Here is a 17,812-nt window from a genome sequence, read left to right as displayed (position 1 = left end):
TCTTGGAGGGATCCAACTCGCTGTCAAGGTAGGGGAGTTATTTTCCATGCATGCTTCACAACCACACGCAACACTCATTGTTATGCTTTGATTTAGTTGTCGGGATTAATCAGAAGATTTCCAATTCAAATGTGTCGAGGTTCATTTTATTTCTCCAACGGCAATGTCGTTTTGGAATTCATCTACCCCCTACACTTGAATGGTACGTTCCAGAGCGTTTCATTCACATCCTCGCAACTTGCTGCAACCCGTGACAGCTGAAAATGGCTTGCACAGCATGAATGAAAGATAAAAATGTAATAGACGGGGAGGAATCTTCAAATATAAACACATCTTTCATTTTCTGTTTAACATTACAACCAATTGTATGTTTTCTGTCATTTTCAAGTGCCTCCAAATGACTGTAAAGCGAGAATCAAAATGACATGTCATGCATGTTATTATAACTCAGTGCTTCTCAATTATTTTCTGTTACGCCCCCCCCTAGCAAGAAGAAAACTATTCGCGCCCCCCCTCCCCACCGTGACTATCCTAACTTGTCTTGTAAGTCGTAAAATGTTGCACTGTCGCAAACGTGACAGAAGTAACAATGAGAGCGCCACTGCCCCCTGCTGTAGTAAACGCGCAATTACACTTTATTCTAGTACTGCCAAAAAAAAAGCCTGTTCCCCAGGGTCACACGCGCCCCCCCAGGAATAGCACCGCGCCCCCCAAGGGGGGCGCGCCCCACTATTTGAGAAGCACTGTTATAACTGAACAATTTATTGTTTCAGCTTTTCTTAAAACATCCCGGAAGCTTTTTTTGGTTTAGCTCTTTTGTCTCAGTGGTGTCGTCTACGTAGTTCTGGTGCGTGTTATATTCTTGTTGAGCTTGTCAAACACGTTCAGCAGCAAAATTGTCAACGTTTGCGCATGTGTGTGTGTGTGTGTGTGTGTGTGAGACGCTGCTTGTAATTATCACTCAGGTGAACAAACAAGTGGCTTTACAGAGTGATCAAGAGTACCTGGAAACATTTTATTTTGCCAGCATATTAGCATTCACGTCCACGGAACACGAGCGTTGTCGTTCCTTCATGAAACACAATGACACGGTGCTGTAAATCTAAACAACCAGGGCCTCTTCCCCCAGCTGATGTTTGTGGCTTCAGGGAGAGTGAAACAAGGTCTGCTTGGTCTCCGTGCGTTTATGGCTGCTCCCCTTTTGACCCAAAGACAGAAAGTCAGGGAGGTAATTGCCTCCAGCATTCCTTTTTCCCACCAGTCAGATGATTCTTCCTTGCGTCTACTGCCCGTGAAACCTTCGAAACCAACTGGGCCTGAATAGAGAGTATTTGTGGCGTAAGCTAGCTGACAATGACTCTCAGTCACAGTTGGTTCAAAGGCATATTAAATGAAATCTTGAGAAAACCCTTATGTTGGGCGCCTTGAGTTACTAGACGTATGCTTATTTGTTCTTCGCTACGCAGCAGGTGTTACCGCGTGTCGGACGGCTGCGCTCACGTGTGAACGTTTGCGTGCAAATACAATGCGCTAGTGTTTGCTTTTGTGCCGTTCCCACTTTGAGGAGCCTGTCACAGCATGTCATTTGGCAGCTCCCCCCCTCCTGTGTCAGGAGGGCACGCCGCTTGCCCCCTTAACTCCTGGGTCTGACCCGTGTGATACATTTCTCTACCACCGCACTCTTTAACCCACAACAGCGCCGGTGCTGCTCCAGATATGTGGGGCGAGGACAGGCGATGATCTCTGGAGGCATGTCACCCCTACAAACAGTATTGGAAGCAGCCGGGATATTCTCGGTGCGCCTCGCATTCCGCTTGGGTGCTTCGTTTGCGCATGCTGTGGTTAGCGTTAGCGACGGATCACTTTTGGGATAAACCTATAGGCTCTTCACCACAGATCTCGGCAGTCCTGATGGGATCACTGCGAGCTAATCGTAAGATTAACACGAGAGGCCTGCCGGCAGCTGTGACTCATCTCCATGCCCACAACTGCAATACGCCAATGAGCCTTGAAAACTAAGAGTTTAACCATCGTCGACAACTAGTTAGAAGATGGAGGTCATTTGTCAACAAGGCAAAAGGAAAAGATCTAGCTGTATGGAAAAACGAGCTCGTTGGAAGTCCTCCATTCTGCGATATTGTTTGTTAACGCTGTCGGGAAATTATGAACATTAATCCCGACATAAGAGTGTTAAATGCGCACGTGATAGGCTTCCTGCTGCCACCAAATTTTGATAGTACGTAATCTCCTGGCTCTTTGGAGTAATGCTTGAGCTCACTAACTGTGTCAAGGAACGCTATTCATTAACTGTTTTCCCATTTGTCTATGTAGGGCGCATTTTATCTGGATTTGCTTTTGTTTGTTGTCCATCATGAAAAGACACAACACAGAGGAAGCATATCGGGGATTAGTGTAGTTCACCAGTGTTTATATATGTGTCATGGTCTCCCAATGTAGCCCAGGGTGAATTGCCCGTCTTAACAATCCGCCGTACTGTAGTGTGCCGCTCGCTATTCACGGCGGCCATTGAAGGGCTGCATAATGGTCTTGGCAGAGTGTTCGGCATTCACCGCGGAAAGACTGCGGGGTTTCCCTGGTTGGTGGCCAGAACCAGCACACAAAGCATGCAGTAGTCCTGCCAGAGGCAACTCAACTGTGGCCAGAGTGGAGGACGCTTATGGTCTGGCCCCCAGGATCTTGTCATTGTGGAAATGTAAGCGGGGCCAGTGTCTGAATGGACTTGAAAATCTTAGATGACCAAAACTATGAGCTTCAAATAGCTGGGGCCTGGGAAGAAACATAGCTTGTTCTTTTAACCAGGTCATAGAGAAGCCAACGAGTAAGAAAATCAAATCAACAGAAAACCAATGTTTGCTGTAGGGAATGTCAAATTGGAAAAAAGGGATTTTTTTTTTTTCCAAATGTTTCCGTGTCAGCCCGTCTGAGCCTGTTGGCCAAATCCAGCCCCTTCCGTCCTCGGAGTTAGTTTAGCCTGCCGCCGCTCATCATTTGTCACTCCTTTTCTGCCACAACCTAAACTTAACACACGGAGGTGACAACCCAGGAATTCGTGGCAGGCCACCACGTTACCAAGGACAGTAAATGTCAGAGTTATGTCGTGGTGCCAGGGTCCACGGTTCCTCCCGACGAATTTGTCGTGGTTGACTTCACTGACGTCGGGCAATTTGAAGGCGGGTCTGTCTCCTTGCCTTCTGCCCAAAATCAGATGGGCTGGTTTTCTATGAACTTGCACAGGATAAGTTTTAGAAAATGGAAGGATGGCAGTACCAAAAAGGAGAGACAATTCCCAAAGATGTGCTGAAATAAAAGTGAGTCATGTGCTGTGCCCCCCCCCCCCCACGCCCCAACGAAGAACCGAGAAGCTGAGACCTCTTTTCAAGCTCCTAGGCGGTTGGCTCCTTCATAGAAAAGGACACTATAGTCTCCTCGCTACGCAGCTATCAGCACTATAACTCTATTAGGCTCAGATCCAGGACACACTAAGCGAGCAACAGCCCACAATGGCATCATTGTCAGCAGGGATTGCATCCATTGTTGCTCATCATACAGGATTTATTCCCCTCCTCCCATATCGTGCCCTTCACCTCTGACCCGCGCCGCCATCTCGCATGCTCCACGACCGAGCTTGGAAAGCTTTCTCCCTTCTGGCTCTTCAACGCCTCCGCGCAATGACACAAGATTGCTAAGTGTCTTCTCTCCACGGATGATTCAGGTCGGCCAGGAGAGAACGAGAGGTGTGTGTCAGGAGGTGGGGAGAAGGTCAGAGGGGGCCGTGGTTCTACCGAATGACCCTTCTAAAAGGTCACTTGCAAGGCATGAGAGGAGTGGAGCTGCCTAAATGGCTCTTTTCTCCCCCTAGCCAGGGCAGAGAGCCCGTATGGTTATTTATGAGCGTGTGGGAGAGTGAGAGGGAGGCTCTGCAATGAAACCCAGCCGCCTCTTTGTTGCCACGAGCGCGCTGGGCTAAGGTTCCTGTCATTGCTTCACTCCCATCATGTATACGTGCGTACTGCACACTCATGTGGCTCGCCCGCTATGAAGGAGCCTTCCCTGAGCCACAAGGACAGGAGAGAGGACTCTGTTGCCAGGGAGATTTCAAGAGTGAGGTGTGCTTGACACAATAGCTGTCAGCAGTTTGATAGATGCCACGACTGCAATAACAAGTAGAAACTTTCAGAAAATTGCCAGCCCCCAGAAAATCTTCCCACTTTTCTCCCAGATCCTTTCCCATGCGTTCCTGTAACTGAAAAACATAGTCCTATTATAAACGTATAAATATGATGCTGTTTTGAATGAACTCCATTTTACTTTGTCAAGTGGTTCCGGAAAATAAAATGATTCGGGTCCAGAAGCATTTTGAAGTCGAAGCATATCTGATGATTTTGTTTGGTGCAACCCACTTGATAGGATCAAATTGAGTCAATTCAACTTTTTTTTATGTCTTTGGACACACAAACAGAAGGCCGAAAAAAAAAAAGCCACTTTTTAGTGTTGTCCTTGAAACGTAGACATGTCTGTTCACACCACGGCTGCGTTCCGCCACGGTAACACGCGGCACTTTTTTTTCCCCCCCCTTTCTCGACAAAAGTTAAATTAAGCTTGAATTTCTCGCCGGAGTTAAACGCTCATGATGTCATGCTTTGAGGACAGAATGACTCGTTTTGTCTGTTGACTGAGAAGGCCTATTCTTGCATGTTTGGGTGGGAGCATGCGTATAATTGCAGTGCGGGGTAGCGTGAGGGGATGGGGGGAGGGAAGGAGCCAGTTAGCACGCAACATGAGTTTTGGTCTACAGTCGCTGGCGTGCGTGCCAGCCCAACGTGTCCGTATCGTTTCGCCGGCCGGGCTCGCCACGCACTTCTTGCCCGAGGCCATAGCCAGATTGAGCTTTTGCTCCATTCTCAGGGATGCTGGGAACGGGCCAGGCGATGTGAGTGCGTGTGCTGGCAAAAAATTCAACCCAATGTCCGTTTCCACCAAGATTTGTCACATTGTTTGTTTCTCAAGTTAGTCGTTAGGGAGCAAGCGAACCGCGGTGCACGTGTTGCTGCCATACCAGGATTACACTGATCCAAAAATTTGACAGTAAAGGAAGAGAATGGAAAGCTTTGTCTGCTTTTTCATATATCCTCTCAGTGGGAGGTAGAAAGGCAAGACCTCCGGACCAGGGTGGCGGGGGAGCGGAGGGGGGGGATTTTTTGGGAGGGGGAGCTCTTGACTGCCAAGCAGATGGGCTACCAAGCCATGTGCATTTAGGGAGATCATATGGGATAACCTCACAAAGACAGATTGACATTTTGCTGACAAAACAAACCACCCACCGCTGTCCTGCACGCAAGTCGCGCCCTTGCTACGCATGCAAGTGCTATTTGCTTACAGAGGTCTTAAGGAAGTTTTTGGCGTTAAGCTCTCTCCGCACAATGGCAGCATCCCAGCACAAACCCGAGCGTGCGTTGGCGCTTAAACGCCACCAACGTCCCAGAAGGTTAAGGAGGCATTCTCTGTCGGACTTGACTTTGTCCCTGAGTTGTCGGGGACTCCGGACAAGATTGTGCATCAGCGAGCCAAGAGCAACCTTTGCACATTTGTCATTTTCATGTGGGATTTGCTCGACCAAGTCCAATAGCGTGCCTGCCATTCACTCCAAATGCCCCAACTATAGAAAATTTTCCATATCTCCAAGTTTTTTTTTTTTGGTTAACCCTCACTCTTGTCCACCCGCCGTATTCACATGCTGCTGTTTGTACCAGAATATGTTTTGTTCCAAAATACCGATTAGGCTTGTTGTCGTAACTTTGGACTGACTTTTGGCCCAATACCACGAAGACGCCGGAGTCAAGACAAAGGCGAGTTTAGTGCTTGGCTTGGATCTTTGTCATCAAACGAGGATGTCACCTGAAGGTTGAAGGCCTCTTAAGCTTCTCTTCTACTTTTGATAATGACGCCTGTCGGAGGGGATTCGTTTTTGTAAAGCAAATGCGATAATGCAATACTCAACCGCAAGTCGTCAAGAAAATCGCTCGGGTGGCACAGTTGCGCCCCTCGTCGTATTTCAGTACAGCTTTGGCCGTTTGGCGCTCTCAGGCTTAGTCTCCCCCACCTTACGTACGCACGAGGTCGTTTCTTTGTCTTCCCCTTCCTTTCCGAGCCCTTCGTTTTCCGTGGCCTCTCGTTCCAGAGAAGCGTGCAAGCTAAATAAATGAACGACGTGATCCAAAAATAGGCCCGAAACGGCGGGCCGGGCGATCCCTCAGTGAGCGTGGGCCGATCATGTAATACTGCAGCCGTTTGCATTTTCAGACACCCGTTGTAAAATAATTTCCAACATTTGAGCCTCACATGCCGCGCACGTGTGCTAAAAGGAGACGGCGTGGTTGAAAAGGTTAACTTATCTTTAGCCCGCGAGGTTAAAGTGCAGCATTAAAGAGGGGCAGATGTCTGGCTGACGTGGAAGAGAGGCGTGCCCGTCAGCAGCGTTGTCAAACGCGACCGAGGCGTTGTCACGATAAGACTGGTGCCAGCGGCTTCAAAGCTTCAGCCGCTTCTTCCAATCGCATCGTACCGATGTCGCTAACGTGCTAGAGAAACCACACCGTAATGTTCTCGTCAATTGAGCTACGAGTAATCTCGAAATGCCGATTGCGCTTGGCTCGGGACCTAGCAAACGTCCGACAGAATGCCCTGCCGACTTTTTACAAGGGGAGGCGAGCCTGCGTGAGCGCATCTCGCCATTACAGTCGGTAACATGAGATGGCGAACCGCAACGCCGCTAAATCAGTCAAATGGGAGCCCAGCGTCACTGTAATTTGGGAGGGAGCCGGTTAACCACGCTTCATAATGGATGGTGTTTCTGTTTAGCCCGAGGCGTCGGAGCTGAGGTCATATGCAAACAAGGCAGATCCAGAGTCTCCCCTTTTCATGCCCATCAAATTGCTTTGTTTGATCAGGTCCGTGTTATCCAAGAGGCCCAATGTGGAAATAAATAAGATAGGGGGCCTCCCGACACATTTGCCTTTAATAATGTTATGTTTTGATTAAGAATGAATCCTATTCATCTATGTGATTCCCCACAAATAAATATCAATTTATAACACCTCTTTAAATTAAATCTCTTCCAGTGTTCAAATGATCACTTTTATGACATTCCTAGGAAATCACTAGTGAGCTATTTTTAGCACAGCCCGTGGTGCTTGGCCGTTACCTTCTGCCCACCCCGATGCCCACAGGCGCCTCCACGTTGGTGAGCCCTGACCCCTATTAAGTCCTAAAGGTGCTGTGTATTGTTGTTATTTGCAAAAATGAAGTCTACCATGATGATCTATCGTACCAAGATTTTCACTATAGTCATGATAACTAAGTGAGTGGCAAAAGCTCACTTTGCGCTCGTCCTCGTGCCATCCAAGTGATCCCCCCCCCCCCACCGCTGCATTCCAAAGACTCAGCCGAGGAGTGTAGCACCACTTGTGCGCACCATCATTTTGACATCTCTCCATGTGTGTACATGTGTGTGTGCGTGATTGTAAATGTGTGTGTGTGTGTGTGTGGTCTGATTCTCTGTGCAACAAAAATATACAGCAGAGTAAACTGCATTTCTGCTGAAGGGACTCAAATTGACATGATAATTCTTTAGTAACCCTAAACTAATAATTTGCATTTCGAGAAAGAAACCGAAACATCAAAATGACTTTTACATAACTCTATTTGAGCTCGTGGTTAACATCTGCGTCACCTAATAGAGGTTGCATGTTCTTCCTGTTCTTGTGGGGATTTCCTCCGAGTACTGCAGCTTGCTCCTGCATTCCAAAATCGAGATTGTACTTAGGTGTGAAGTAAAGTGTGAATGGTTGCTTGTCTACATATGACCTGCCAATTGGCTGGACAGTGGCTTGACTCTTGCTTGAATGTGGCTTGAGTCTCGCCCACAGTCAGCTGGGACACGGCCTTTTGCTTATGACCCTAAAAAGGTGGAGTGATCAAGAAGATGGATGGATGGAAGGATCCACAGTTTTCACCAGTCTGGATCAATGTTTTTTTTTTTTTAACCCAGCGCTTGATCAAATATAAATATCGCTCTATAAAGAGCACAAATGATGTCATTTTTCTCCCTCCCTATGGGCATTTGACATTCCAAATGTTTGCCCGTAGAAATGAAAACAAGCATTTTTAAGAATCAGTAACCCCAAGATCCTGTTGCATCCTTGAATTGCCGTCTGCATTGGGTTTTTTTATCGACAACAACCTTGTGTCGTCTATGGCGTTTTTTTTTTGTTTTTTTTGTGGGTGTGAATGTCGCTTTAATGGATTACATCATCTTTTTGAGCTCAGCTTTCTCCTCACCACTGTTCTCCTCGTTCCGCCTTTTCTACCCAGAGACAATTGGTTAATTCACTGGTGACAAACACTGCCACCTCCTGATCCACCTGCAAACCTCGAGCACCTTTTGACGCACATTGGATCCAAATCAAAATTGCCCTAAATATATATATCAAATATATACGTATACGCGCAGGGTAACCTATCATACACGAAATTTGGACAGGTTCTGAGCAAATATGTGGGAAATGTGAATGACGACACGATTGAGACGCCCGGAGGCTGGCGTTACTGATTAAATAGTATTTTTGCGCCGTCTAGTGGCGAAAAGCAGACTTACGTCTTACGTCATAATTTGCTTTGCAAGATTTAGTTATGATTCAGGGAAAATAGGCCAGTTTGCTACCGAAATATCTTCAGTTTTCTTTAAAATGACCTTGTATAGCCTTTTTATATCTGTATTAATTAATATAGTCTTACTCCCTTCCCAATACACAAAATGGAGGGTTTATTTGATTTCATTCAATTATTTCATTTCATTCATATGGTTGTTTCATTCTTTAAAAGACACAAAAGAGGTCAGAAGGAAACTCTGCTGAGCCCTTGGTGTTAGATTTAAACATCTTGACTGAACTCAACATGGACTCAATACAATTTGCAATGTACGTAGTCACACAAGCAATTTGAGAGTCACTGTTTTCCTGCCATCTGTCCATCCATCCATCCAATCATCTCCACCACTTGTCCTGTGTATCAAAGTTCAGCAGTCGTTGGTGCCCTCTCTGCTTCTGGAGTTCATTTGGTTATACTCTCCTTTGCTAAATCCATGCTGGCATGACTTCTGACCCTGTCCTGACATCTTACGTAAGTAAGGAGCTTGTTCAGGAAAGCACACGGGGGGGGGGGGGGGGGGCGTGCCTTTGCTCTGTTACTGCAGGTTCGCTAAGCTCATTGACTTAGCTTCACAAATGACCTTACATAGCGCATGCCTCACGTGACCATCTCGAGTGTCCCTCAACTGTATTTCATTCTGATTGCTGGCAATATACAGTTGTGTTCTTGGGGTGGAAGAGAATGGATTTTTGTAACCCCCAGCTTTGATGATGAGGCAAATTAGTCAAAGAAATGAACCAACTTTCATTTTAAATATGTACGCACATTGTTTGCTCCACGCTTGTTGTGTCAGGCATTCTCAAAGTCGGTTTACTTGAGTTTTGTCTAGACAGTGATTTACTTACAATTATATCAACATGAGTAAGTCAATTTATTTTTCCAAAGAAGAAGTCAGTGGTTGAATCCATGTGTAATCTGCATGCATTTGGCTGATGTTTCTGTCAGATGGTAGCCGAAGGCATCGGGGGACAGCGGCCATGTGACCACGGCTGCCAGGATTGGTTTAGTGCAGCTGTGACATCAGCAAAGCAGCCATTCCCTCCCACCTCCCTCCGTCTTAGTCTTCCTCGCTCTCCTGAGCGCTCCGTGTTCCCCCTCTTCCTATCCTCAGCATCTCTCCACCGAGCCAGCTTTTGCGTGCCTTGGCGCTTGGGGCGTCCAGGACCGATCGGGCCCCTTATTCCAGGATTATCCCCACGGCTTTCTCTTCCTCTCTCTTGCTGTCCTCCACAGCTGCTGTCATTCACCCTCTCCCTTGCCCTCCCCTCCTCTCATCTCTGTATACGGGAGTTGGGCCTCTGAGGGAGTCAACCTCCGCGTTTGGCCGGGGGAACCGCGCGCAATTAGCCATGCCCTGCCCGGGCATCCTTTGACCATCTGGAATCATTTCCCACTCGTGTCCATCTGCACACCAGCGGCGGTGTAGGATGAAAATCTGCAACCATGATGCAAGGTAACGTGTGCAGCGCCCGTCTCGCACCCCTTGCGTCCGTCCGTCCGTCCTCCCCTTGCCCCCTCGCTGGGCCATCAAGGACCCAATTCATCGACGCACTCTGTCATGCGGCGCGGACGACTCGGGACGCCCGGACTGTGCGTTGCGAAGCACGCTGGCGGCTTTGTTGAGCATTGGCAAGCTATGAACGAGGGACGCCAAGGCTAGTGAGGTGCGGTGAAAGGAAAAGGGGAGGAAAAAAAAAAACATGGTGCCCTGGTGCAATGTTATCCTGCTCATGTCACTGCACAGTCCTATCCGAGTACTGTAAATGTTTTTACAAACAGTAACCTGCACCTACTTGTGTTGGGCTAACTGTAGCCACACATTGAAATGCTAAACTATGGCCATGGCTAAATGGTATGCTTAATGACAGTTGCCCCTCTTCATACCACGCCAGTGCTGACATGCAAATGGTTGGTAGCTAAAATTAGCAAATGACCTGCAATTAGTCTCTCGTGGTGTTCCGTGTACTTCCCGAGCTTGAAGACACTCTCGTGTTCTAAGCCCGTTTTGACGTCGCAACAATCCGCCATTTGATGTTTCCACTTTCTCAATCGTCTTGAAGTTCCCATGCTGATGATTAGTTTTACACGAGTAGTGAAGAGTTTGAAAGTTATCCCGGCCTCCTGCTGGTTTCCTACAAGTCCACCAAGATGCCCAATGTGAAAGCTGTCAAAGTGACTCCTTTTATAGAGCAGCAGGTGGAGGTCGTGCCACATGCCATAGTTGCCATATTACGCTAATGAAGTGAGCACATTGATCAGCGTTTCCTTTCCGGCTCATAAGTGGATTGTGGAGTCTGCACAGCTTCATTTGCGATAGAAGCCGTTTGTCCATGTCTGGCATCTCGGCGCTGAAGCAATAAACTAATTCATAATTGCGTAAAGCTTCTTCTCAAAATGTCTTTCTTTCACAAGGACTGAAAAAACGAACTAGGAAGGTGTTGGGCTTACAAAAAAAAGACAAGGATGCAGAGACCACGTAAGTTACCTGGTATGGATGTGCGGAATACTCAACTGCAAAAATATGGCCAGCGTTTATAGTGGTGCTATTTCTGTCTCTCTTGTCATTTCAAACAGGAACTCACCTGACAAAGAAGCAAGTGCGAGTGGAAAGAAAAGAAACGTGTGTATATGTTGCGACTTGCTCCCCCTTCTGTCTGGCTATATGTCTGTCCAGCATGGCAAACTCCAAAGTGCTTGTTATTTTCACTTCCAATTCACTTTGATTGCATTTAGTGTCCAAAAAAAAAAAAAAAAGAGCTGTCACATTTGCTGGGTGTCTCCTGCATGTTTTTCCTTTGCTTTATTCTTTGAGACACTTGTGTGATGTCTGCCTTCCCTGTTGTCATTTTGTACAGAAAAAGACTAACGGAGCACCCAATGGTTTCTATGGAGAGTTTGACTGGGACAGATACGTGAGTGTTCAATGCCTCCCTTTTTTTTTTTTTTGTCTTGCTGCTCCCTCTTTCACTTTTGCTTCCCAGCGCACGTATGAAGCGAGCCTTCACAAGCATTCTAATATCAAGGCTTTTTTTTTATTATTTTTAAATCTGCCGAGAATTTTTGTTCTTAGCAACTTTGTCGCTGTCATTCCAGGCATCGCCCGATGTGGACGAGGAAGGTTTTAGCCAACGTCCTGGCGATGAAGGTGATGATATCCTTTTTGCCCACTTTTTATACGACTTATCCATCCCTGAGCGGGAAGGGAACCAGCATGACTTGTCTCGTAGCCCTTTTTCTTGTGTCCTTGACAAATGTTGACCAGCGTCCACAGGAAAGCAGTTTTTCTCCTCCAGCGACTCAGAGGACGAGGAAGAAAGCAAGAGAAAGTTCCAAATCAGGATCAAGCCCCTGGTGACTGAGAGTGCCAAATGCATCCCTCCATCGGTGGATGAGCTCAAAGCCTCAGTGGGAGGTTTGGCGCTTTCTCCATCTCTGGTGAGTCAACTCGGGAACAAATCTCTTATTTCATTAAAAAAATGATGTGACTGACTTTTGTTGCCATTTTTCTTATTTTTGCATTCATGTCTGTTATCTCATCTCGCAGAAGAGAAGTCCGGTAAGGCCTTACTTTTTTTTTTTTGAACTACAATTCATTTTGCATGAGATCTCCTTGAGAGTCTCCCCCTAGTGGTGCTCGCCACAAATGACCTTTTTAACCGCACTTCATTTTGCATGATTTCATACCTTGTCGGTGAATAAACCCGGGCAGCTTGACATAATGCATACAAACATAACCAACACACAAGTCTTCATGATGAGTCCTTCTCATCTCTTGTGTGTCACGTTGCATTATAAAAAGGAACAGTGTGTGGCGTTTTCGCTTGACGTACGTTTGACTGATTTGTCACTCACTTTCTGACCCAGGTGTGTTCTCTCTTCCTTTTTGCTGGTCTCAGAGACGCAGCCCGGTGAGTTTGTGGCATCGTGCGCTCACCCTTTGACCTCCCCAAACGTCTCGTCTCTTCCGCGGTGCAGAATGTAACACGACTGACAGCCAGATAGTCTTAAAGTCACACACTTTGTTTTTTTTTTGTTTGTTTTTTTACAGGGACAGATAAAGAGGCACCTGTCATGTAAGTACATCCATTTTGCATCGGTTTGCTTTTTGATGCCCAATCTCATTTGCCAGTTTATGTCGCTTCCAGGTGAAGAGATCGCTCGACCCAGACGCTCGACCCCCACGCCAAGTCCTGCCCCTGACACCTCAAGGTCATTTTTGATTTTTGTCTCTTCTCAAGGAAGCAACTTGATTACATTGAATATCAGAGCAGCTTTTCTACTCTGACGTGTTCATCCAACTTTGACCTTTCTGTTGTGCTAACATGAAGAAATCACTTCATCCCAACGAATCCGACTTAAAGACTTGTCTACTTTTGCAGTGACAGACTATCGCAGAACAGCCCCGCCTTCTTCAGACTGCCCACACTGAGCCAATATGCCAGATATGATGGTATCGTACAGTATCACATGCTTACATAAAAAAGTTACTACAGAGGCAACATTGGTCATCATCTCTTCAGTGGTTCCTGCTGATGTCTGGGGAGGATCTCAGCCAAGGTCGGAGTCGCCTTTGAGCAAAAGTTTCCCGACGGGAGGTAAGCTGGTGTGGAAATATTCACAATTACCGAAATGTTAACAGGCGTGTTGAATTGTCATTGCAGCTCCTCCTCCGCTCCCTCCCAAGAACATATCGCGGAGTCAAGGCTATCCTTCGCAATCTGCAGGTAAACAATTTGGGATGGAATTGAAAAATGCTTGTCCATGTTTGCCGTCATTTCTTTCTTTTTTTTCTGCAGTCGATTTACCCAACAGAAGAGCAACTTGCAGTTCCGCCCCCATCTACCTAAGCGTCTTGTCGCCCTCATCCCACCAAGGCTCGGCGGCGCCCGACCTGGACGATGTGTTTGGTAGCCCGCGCGCTGTTGAAGACACCCCGTCCGCCAGATGGGTTACTTTCACAAATGACAGACCTCCGCCACCAGATGAGCCCGCTCCGCCCCCTCCACCAGATTCTCCCGCCCCGGACACCCCCTCGTCCACACCCTCCACCCCGCGTCTCTCGCCGGGACCCCCTCCCAACGAGCCTCCGCCTTCACCTCCGGCCGTCTCTCCTGACTCTCTGCCTCCTTTCACGCCACCGGACTCACCCACTTCCATCATGTTGGGACCTCCTCCTCCGGATGAACCGGCCCCTCCCCTGCCCCCTTACTTCTCGCCCAGTAGTTCGCCAGCTGTCTGCCTTGACGAGGAGGCCATTGATGAGGAGGTGCTGCAGTTTGCGCATTACTCGCCCTCCCCAGTATCAAGAAGTCCCGTGCCTCCTCTGCCAGCGGAGAGACGGTCTCCTCGAACAGGAGTTACATCGCCGCTGCTTTTGGGGGGAGTAGGGGGGAAAAGGACGCCCGAGGCGCTGCACCTGAGAGACGACATCCCAGACTTGACGGGTTCACCAAGAGAGCTAACGGCGAGCTTCCGCGGAACGCCGCCTCCTCTTCATCCCACCGCGTACCGATCCATTGTGTCTTCCCCTGGGCCTCATTCAGGTAGGCTTGAGGATTCAAGTGGTGGACCGACCTAACAGTTCCGAAAATACTCCCATCTAGCGCTTTGATAGCCAAAGTGTGGTTAAAAGATGACGGGAATACTGTTTTCTAAAATGACTTTGCTGAGACAAGCATCTCAGGTAGCTCAAGCTAAGGTGCTATGTGCTTCAGGAGCATCTTCACCAGCCCGCTGCGCTACCCCCCAGTCTCGCGGCAGTCCGGTCCCTCCTCCTCCTCCTCCGCGGCCTTCTTCGCGGCCAAAGTTGCCCCCTGGAAAACCCACCCCAGACCTGGTATGTGTTGCGCCCAGGTTTGACCTTTGACCTTGCATTCATACATTTTGTAAAAAATACACTCCCTATGAAATAGAATCACAACATATCCTTTACCGGGTAAATCAAACTATTGCAGACTCCGCCCTTCAGTCCTTCTGTGTCTGGAAGCCCTCCACCTTTTGCCCCACTGGCTCGGGCAGAGAGCTCCTCTTCCATCTCTTCCATAACGTCGCAGAGCGCGGCGTCCACACCCACTTTAGGGCGGGACCTCAATCTGTCCAACACAGGTACGCTCTGTTTGCTCCGACAAATCCGCTATGTCGAAATGTATTTCTACCTTAGGTGTGTTTGTGCCATTTAGGGTGTTCAAGAGGGCCCAGCCCGCTTACCATGGGACCTCAGGACACTCTGCCAGTGGCAGCGGCCTTCACAGAAACCATCAACGCTTACTTCAAAGGCGCCGACCCCACCAAGTAGGCCCGCACTTCATCCGGTGGCCAAATCTGATTGTTTAGAATCAGTTTCTTGAATTGCACGTTTTCTGTCTCGTTCTTGCCCGCTGTTTCAGATGTGTGGTGAAGATTACCGGGGAACTGGTGCTCTCCTTCCCGGCAGGCATCACCAGGCATTTCGCCAGCCACCCGACTCAACCCGTCCTCATCTTTAGTATCGGCAACTACACCCGACTGGAGCAGGTCCTACCCAATCCACAGCTGCTGTGCTGGTAGGAATGAACCTACAGCAACGGAGAATGCTCCCTACATTGAAAAAAAAAACTCAATGGTGTCTATTCTTCTGATCCTTTCAGTGATTCCCCAACAGACAGCGTAGAGACCAAGCAGTTCTGGGTGAACATGCAAAACTTGATGAGTCATCTTAAAAAAGTGGCTGAGCAGAAGCCCCAGGCGACATACTATAATGTGGATATGATCAAATATCAGGTATCTATACGTCCTTCCATGCATCCAACAAATAAAGCCTTGGTTGAAACATCCATCCGTGCGTTCTAGGTGTCAGCAGATGGAATCCAGTCCACTCCTCTTAATCTCGCCGTGAGTTGGCGCGGCGATGCCGACACCACGGACCTGAGGATAGACTACAAATACAACGCAGAGGCCATGGTGACCCCGGCGCCGCTTCACAACGTCCACTTTCTGGTTCCTGTGGATGGAGGCGTAGCTAAACTCCAAGCTATGGTCCCACCTGCCACCTGGTGAGGACTTTCACCATCAGTCGTATTTATTCACTCCACGTAACGTCGCTGTAAAAATTCCTCTGCAGTACAGTTGAACAGAATAACGGAACGGATTAATGGCACTTCCGTTCATTTCAATAGGGAACGATGATTTGTTTCTTTTGAAGGCATCCAGAGCAGCAGATGATACAGTGGAAGATTCCCAGCCTTTCCAGTAGGTCTGAAAATGGAGGTAAGTTACCTTTGAAATCCTTTCGAGTTTCTTTCACGTGATCATTTGATGTTGAAATCTGTTCTCGCTGCATTGGTGTCCTGTAGGAGTCGGGGCTCTGCTGGGCCGCTTCCAGATGACAGAGGGTCCGTGGAAACCCTCCCAGCTGACAGTTCACTTCACCAGTGAGGGCAGCACTATGTCCGGTTGCGATATCCAACTGCTCGGCACTGGCTACAGGCTCTCCCTAATTAAGAAGAGATTCGCTGCAGGTCAGACGATGAACGCATGGCTTTTTTTTTCAAATCGCTTTCAACCATTGTGCTTGACTAAAAACATTTCTTACTCCACAGGGAAATATTTGGCAGATAATTAGTGGACCCGCCTATGCACACAAGCAGGGGAATCCGTGGTTTGTTTGTTTTTCTTGCCTCTGACGACAATGACTCCCTTTTAAACTTTACAGAATCCATCAGTAGAAAGATGGCTGCTGAGTGTATGCAAATCACGTAGTTTGTTACTTGAAACACTTTTGGGCCCTAAAGGAGTGAAATCCTAATTGACTCCTGGAAGCTTAATAGTGGATCCATACAGTGATTCAGCCAAACCTCCCTAACTTTGTCCAACTTGTCATTGTAAATTTATTGTAAAAGATAATAGAGGATATATTATGACCACAGGGTGGAAAATGTACAAAAATTGTATGATAAGGAGGGTTATTTTCCAATGGAAATTTATTCATTTAGAGATTATTTAAAAAAAGAAGAAATATTGCGACGCATGGTTGATGAAAGACCCGCCCCCACACACACACACCGTTTTTGTTGAATGTCTGCGTGAGCCTTAAGATCGACAAGGGTTGTGCCATATGTTGGAAAAAGGGAGGTTGTAATCCTCGATTAGCAAAATTGATTGCCGCTTCATAATATCTTGTACTCAAGGACATCAAGAAGTGATGAATGTGTTGTAGGGGAAAAAAAACAAAAACAGATACTGCACACGTATTATGTACCTGCTGTGACGGCTTTTATTTTGATTTCATGTTTCAAAAAAAATAATTCTAATAGCAATATTGAAATATTTAAGTGTCAAAAGTGTAGACGGAGAAGTATGTTTGAAATATTTCTCCCAGCAAATGGATGGATATGCGTTTGTGCTTGTTTGTTGACGTCATAAGGATCTTAGGTTATCTGGAACGAAAGCGTTTCTCCTCATCTATTGTTTATCTTGTGTGCTCCCTGTACAAAAGTACGTGTTACTGTTCACGAATAAGTCCGGCGCCGCATGAAGTCTGCATCGCCCCTCCCCACTTCTCTCATTGCGATGCTTCTCCATGTCCATAAGGTCACGATGCAATCTGTGTACTATTGTGTAATCATGCTATTACTTCAAGTTTGCTACCTATTCAGTGAATCTGGCATGTCGTCATTCATGTCCCCCTGTTTGAACTCCACACAAAACATCTGGTATTATCCATCTTCTATGTTGCCTCACATTTAAGGCCTCGCTGTAATAACAGCTCGTTCAAATTCTCTTTTCTTTGCCTGGATTTTCGCGCAGAACATGATGTCCGTCTTTAAATACACAGAATATGCAAACATTTGATGTACATTTCCCATCCAAAGATTTGAAAAGTAAATACATGTGGAAAAAGTCAATATAATGTAAGACTTGTTTGACTTGGATAATAAAGAAAAGAAAATAGCACCGATCTATCCCTCTCATTTGTACATTTTTTTTTTTTTTACATTTTTAAATGTACAATTCTGCCCCTCAAAATAATTTACTGTTGTAATTTACACTTTTAACAGTGCAGAATGGATGTTTTAATGTCATGTAAACGAATAAGCACATGAATATT

At 47.1% G+C, this 17,812-nt stretch overlaps 1 protein-coding gene across 1 annotated transcript; it reads left to right on the top strand.

Annotated features, from left to right (window-relative positions):
* Nucleotides 1–57: 57 nt before the first annotated feature.
* Nucleotides 58–17,656, top strand: sgip1b (SH3GL interacting endocytic adaptor 1b). The gene is made up of 22 exons (XM_061295650.1): nucleotides 58–202; nucleotides 11,140–11,203; nucleotides 11,302–11,347; nucleotides 11,583–11,639; nucleotides 11,821–11,878; nucleotides 11,987–12,162; nucleotides 12,272–12,283; nucleotides 12,776–12,800; nucleotides 12,873–12,936; nucleotides 13,107–13,177; nucleotides 13,248–13,322; nucleotides 13,389–13,451; nucleotides 13,524–14,270; nucleotides 14,442–14,563; nucleotides 14,682–14,832; nucleotides 14,907–15,018; nucleotides 15,114–15,269; nucleotides 15,354–15,486; nucleotides 15,556–15,758; nucleotides 15,908–15,972; nucleotides 16,059–16,223; nucleotides 16,305–17,656. The coding sequence occupies exons 1-22, from the start codon at nucleotides 130–132 to the stop codon at nucleotides 16,325–16,327; spliced, it is 2,661 nt and encodes an 886-aa protein (XP_061151634.1). The 5' UTR covers nucleotides 58–129; the 3' UTR covers nucleotides 16,328–17,656.
* The last annotated feature ends 156 nt before the right edge of the window (nucleotides 17,657–17,812 follow it).

This window comes from Syngnathus typhle, linkage group LG13 (assembly GCF_033458585.1).
Source record: "Syngnathus typhle isolate RoL2023-S1 ecotype Sweden linkage group LG13, RoL_Styp_1.0, whole genome shotgun sequence".
Lineage (NCBI taxonomy): Eukaryota > Metazoa > Chordata > Actinopteri > Syngnathiformes > Syngnathidae > Syngnathus > Syngnathus typhle.
Note: the sequence above shows the minus strand (reverse complement) of the source record. Positions and strands in the feature narration are given on the sequence as shown.

Bases quoted from the DNA above. Each gene is read 5' to 3' on its own strand.
- sgip1b (XM_061295650.1), top strand. From the start codon at position 130: ATGTGTCGAGGTTCATTTTATTTCTCCAACGGCAATGTCGTTTTGGAA. The intron at 12,937-13,106 runs GTCATTTTTGAT...CTACTTTTGCAG, and splicing joins CCTGCCCCTGACACCTCAAG to TGACAGACTATCGCAGAACA. The intron at 14,833-14,906 runs GTACGCTCTGTT...TGTGCCATTTAG, and splicing joins CCTCAATCTGTCCAACACAG to GGTGTTCAAGAGGGCCCAGC.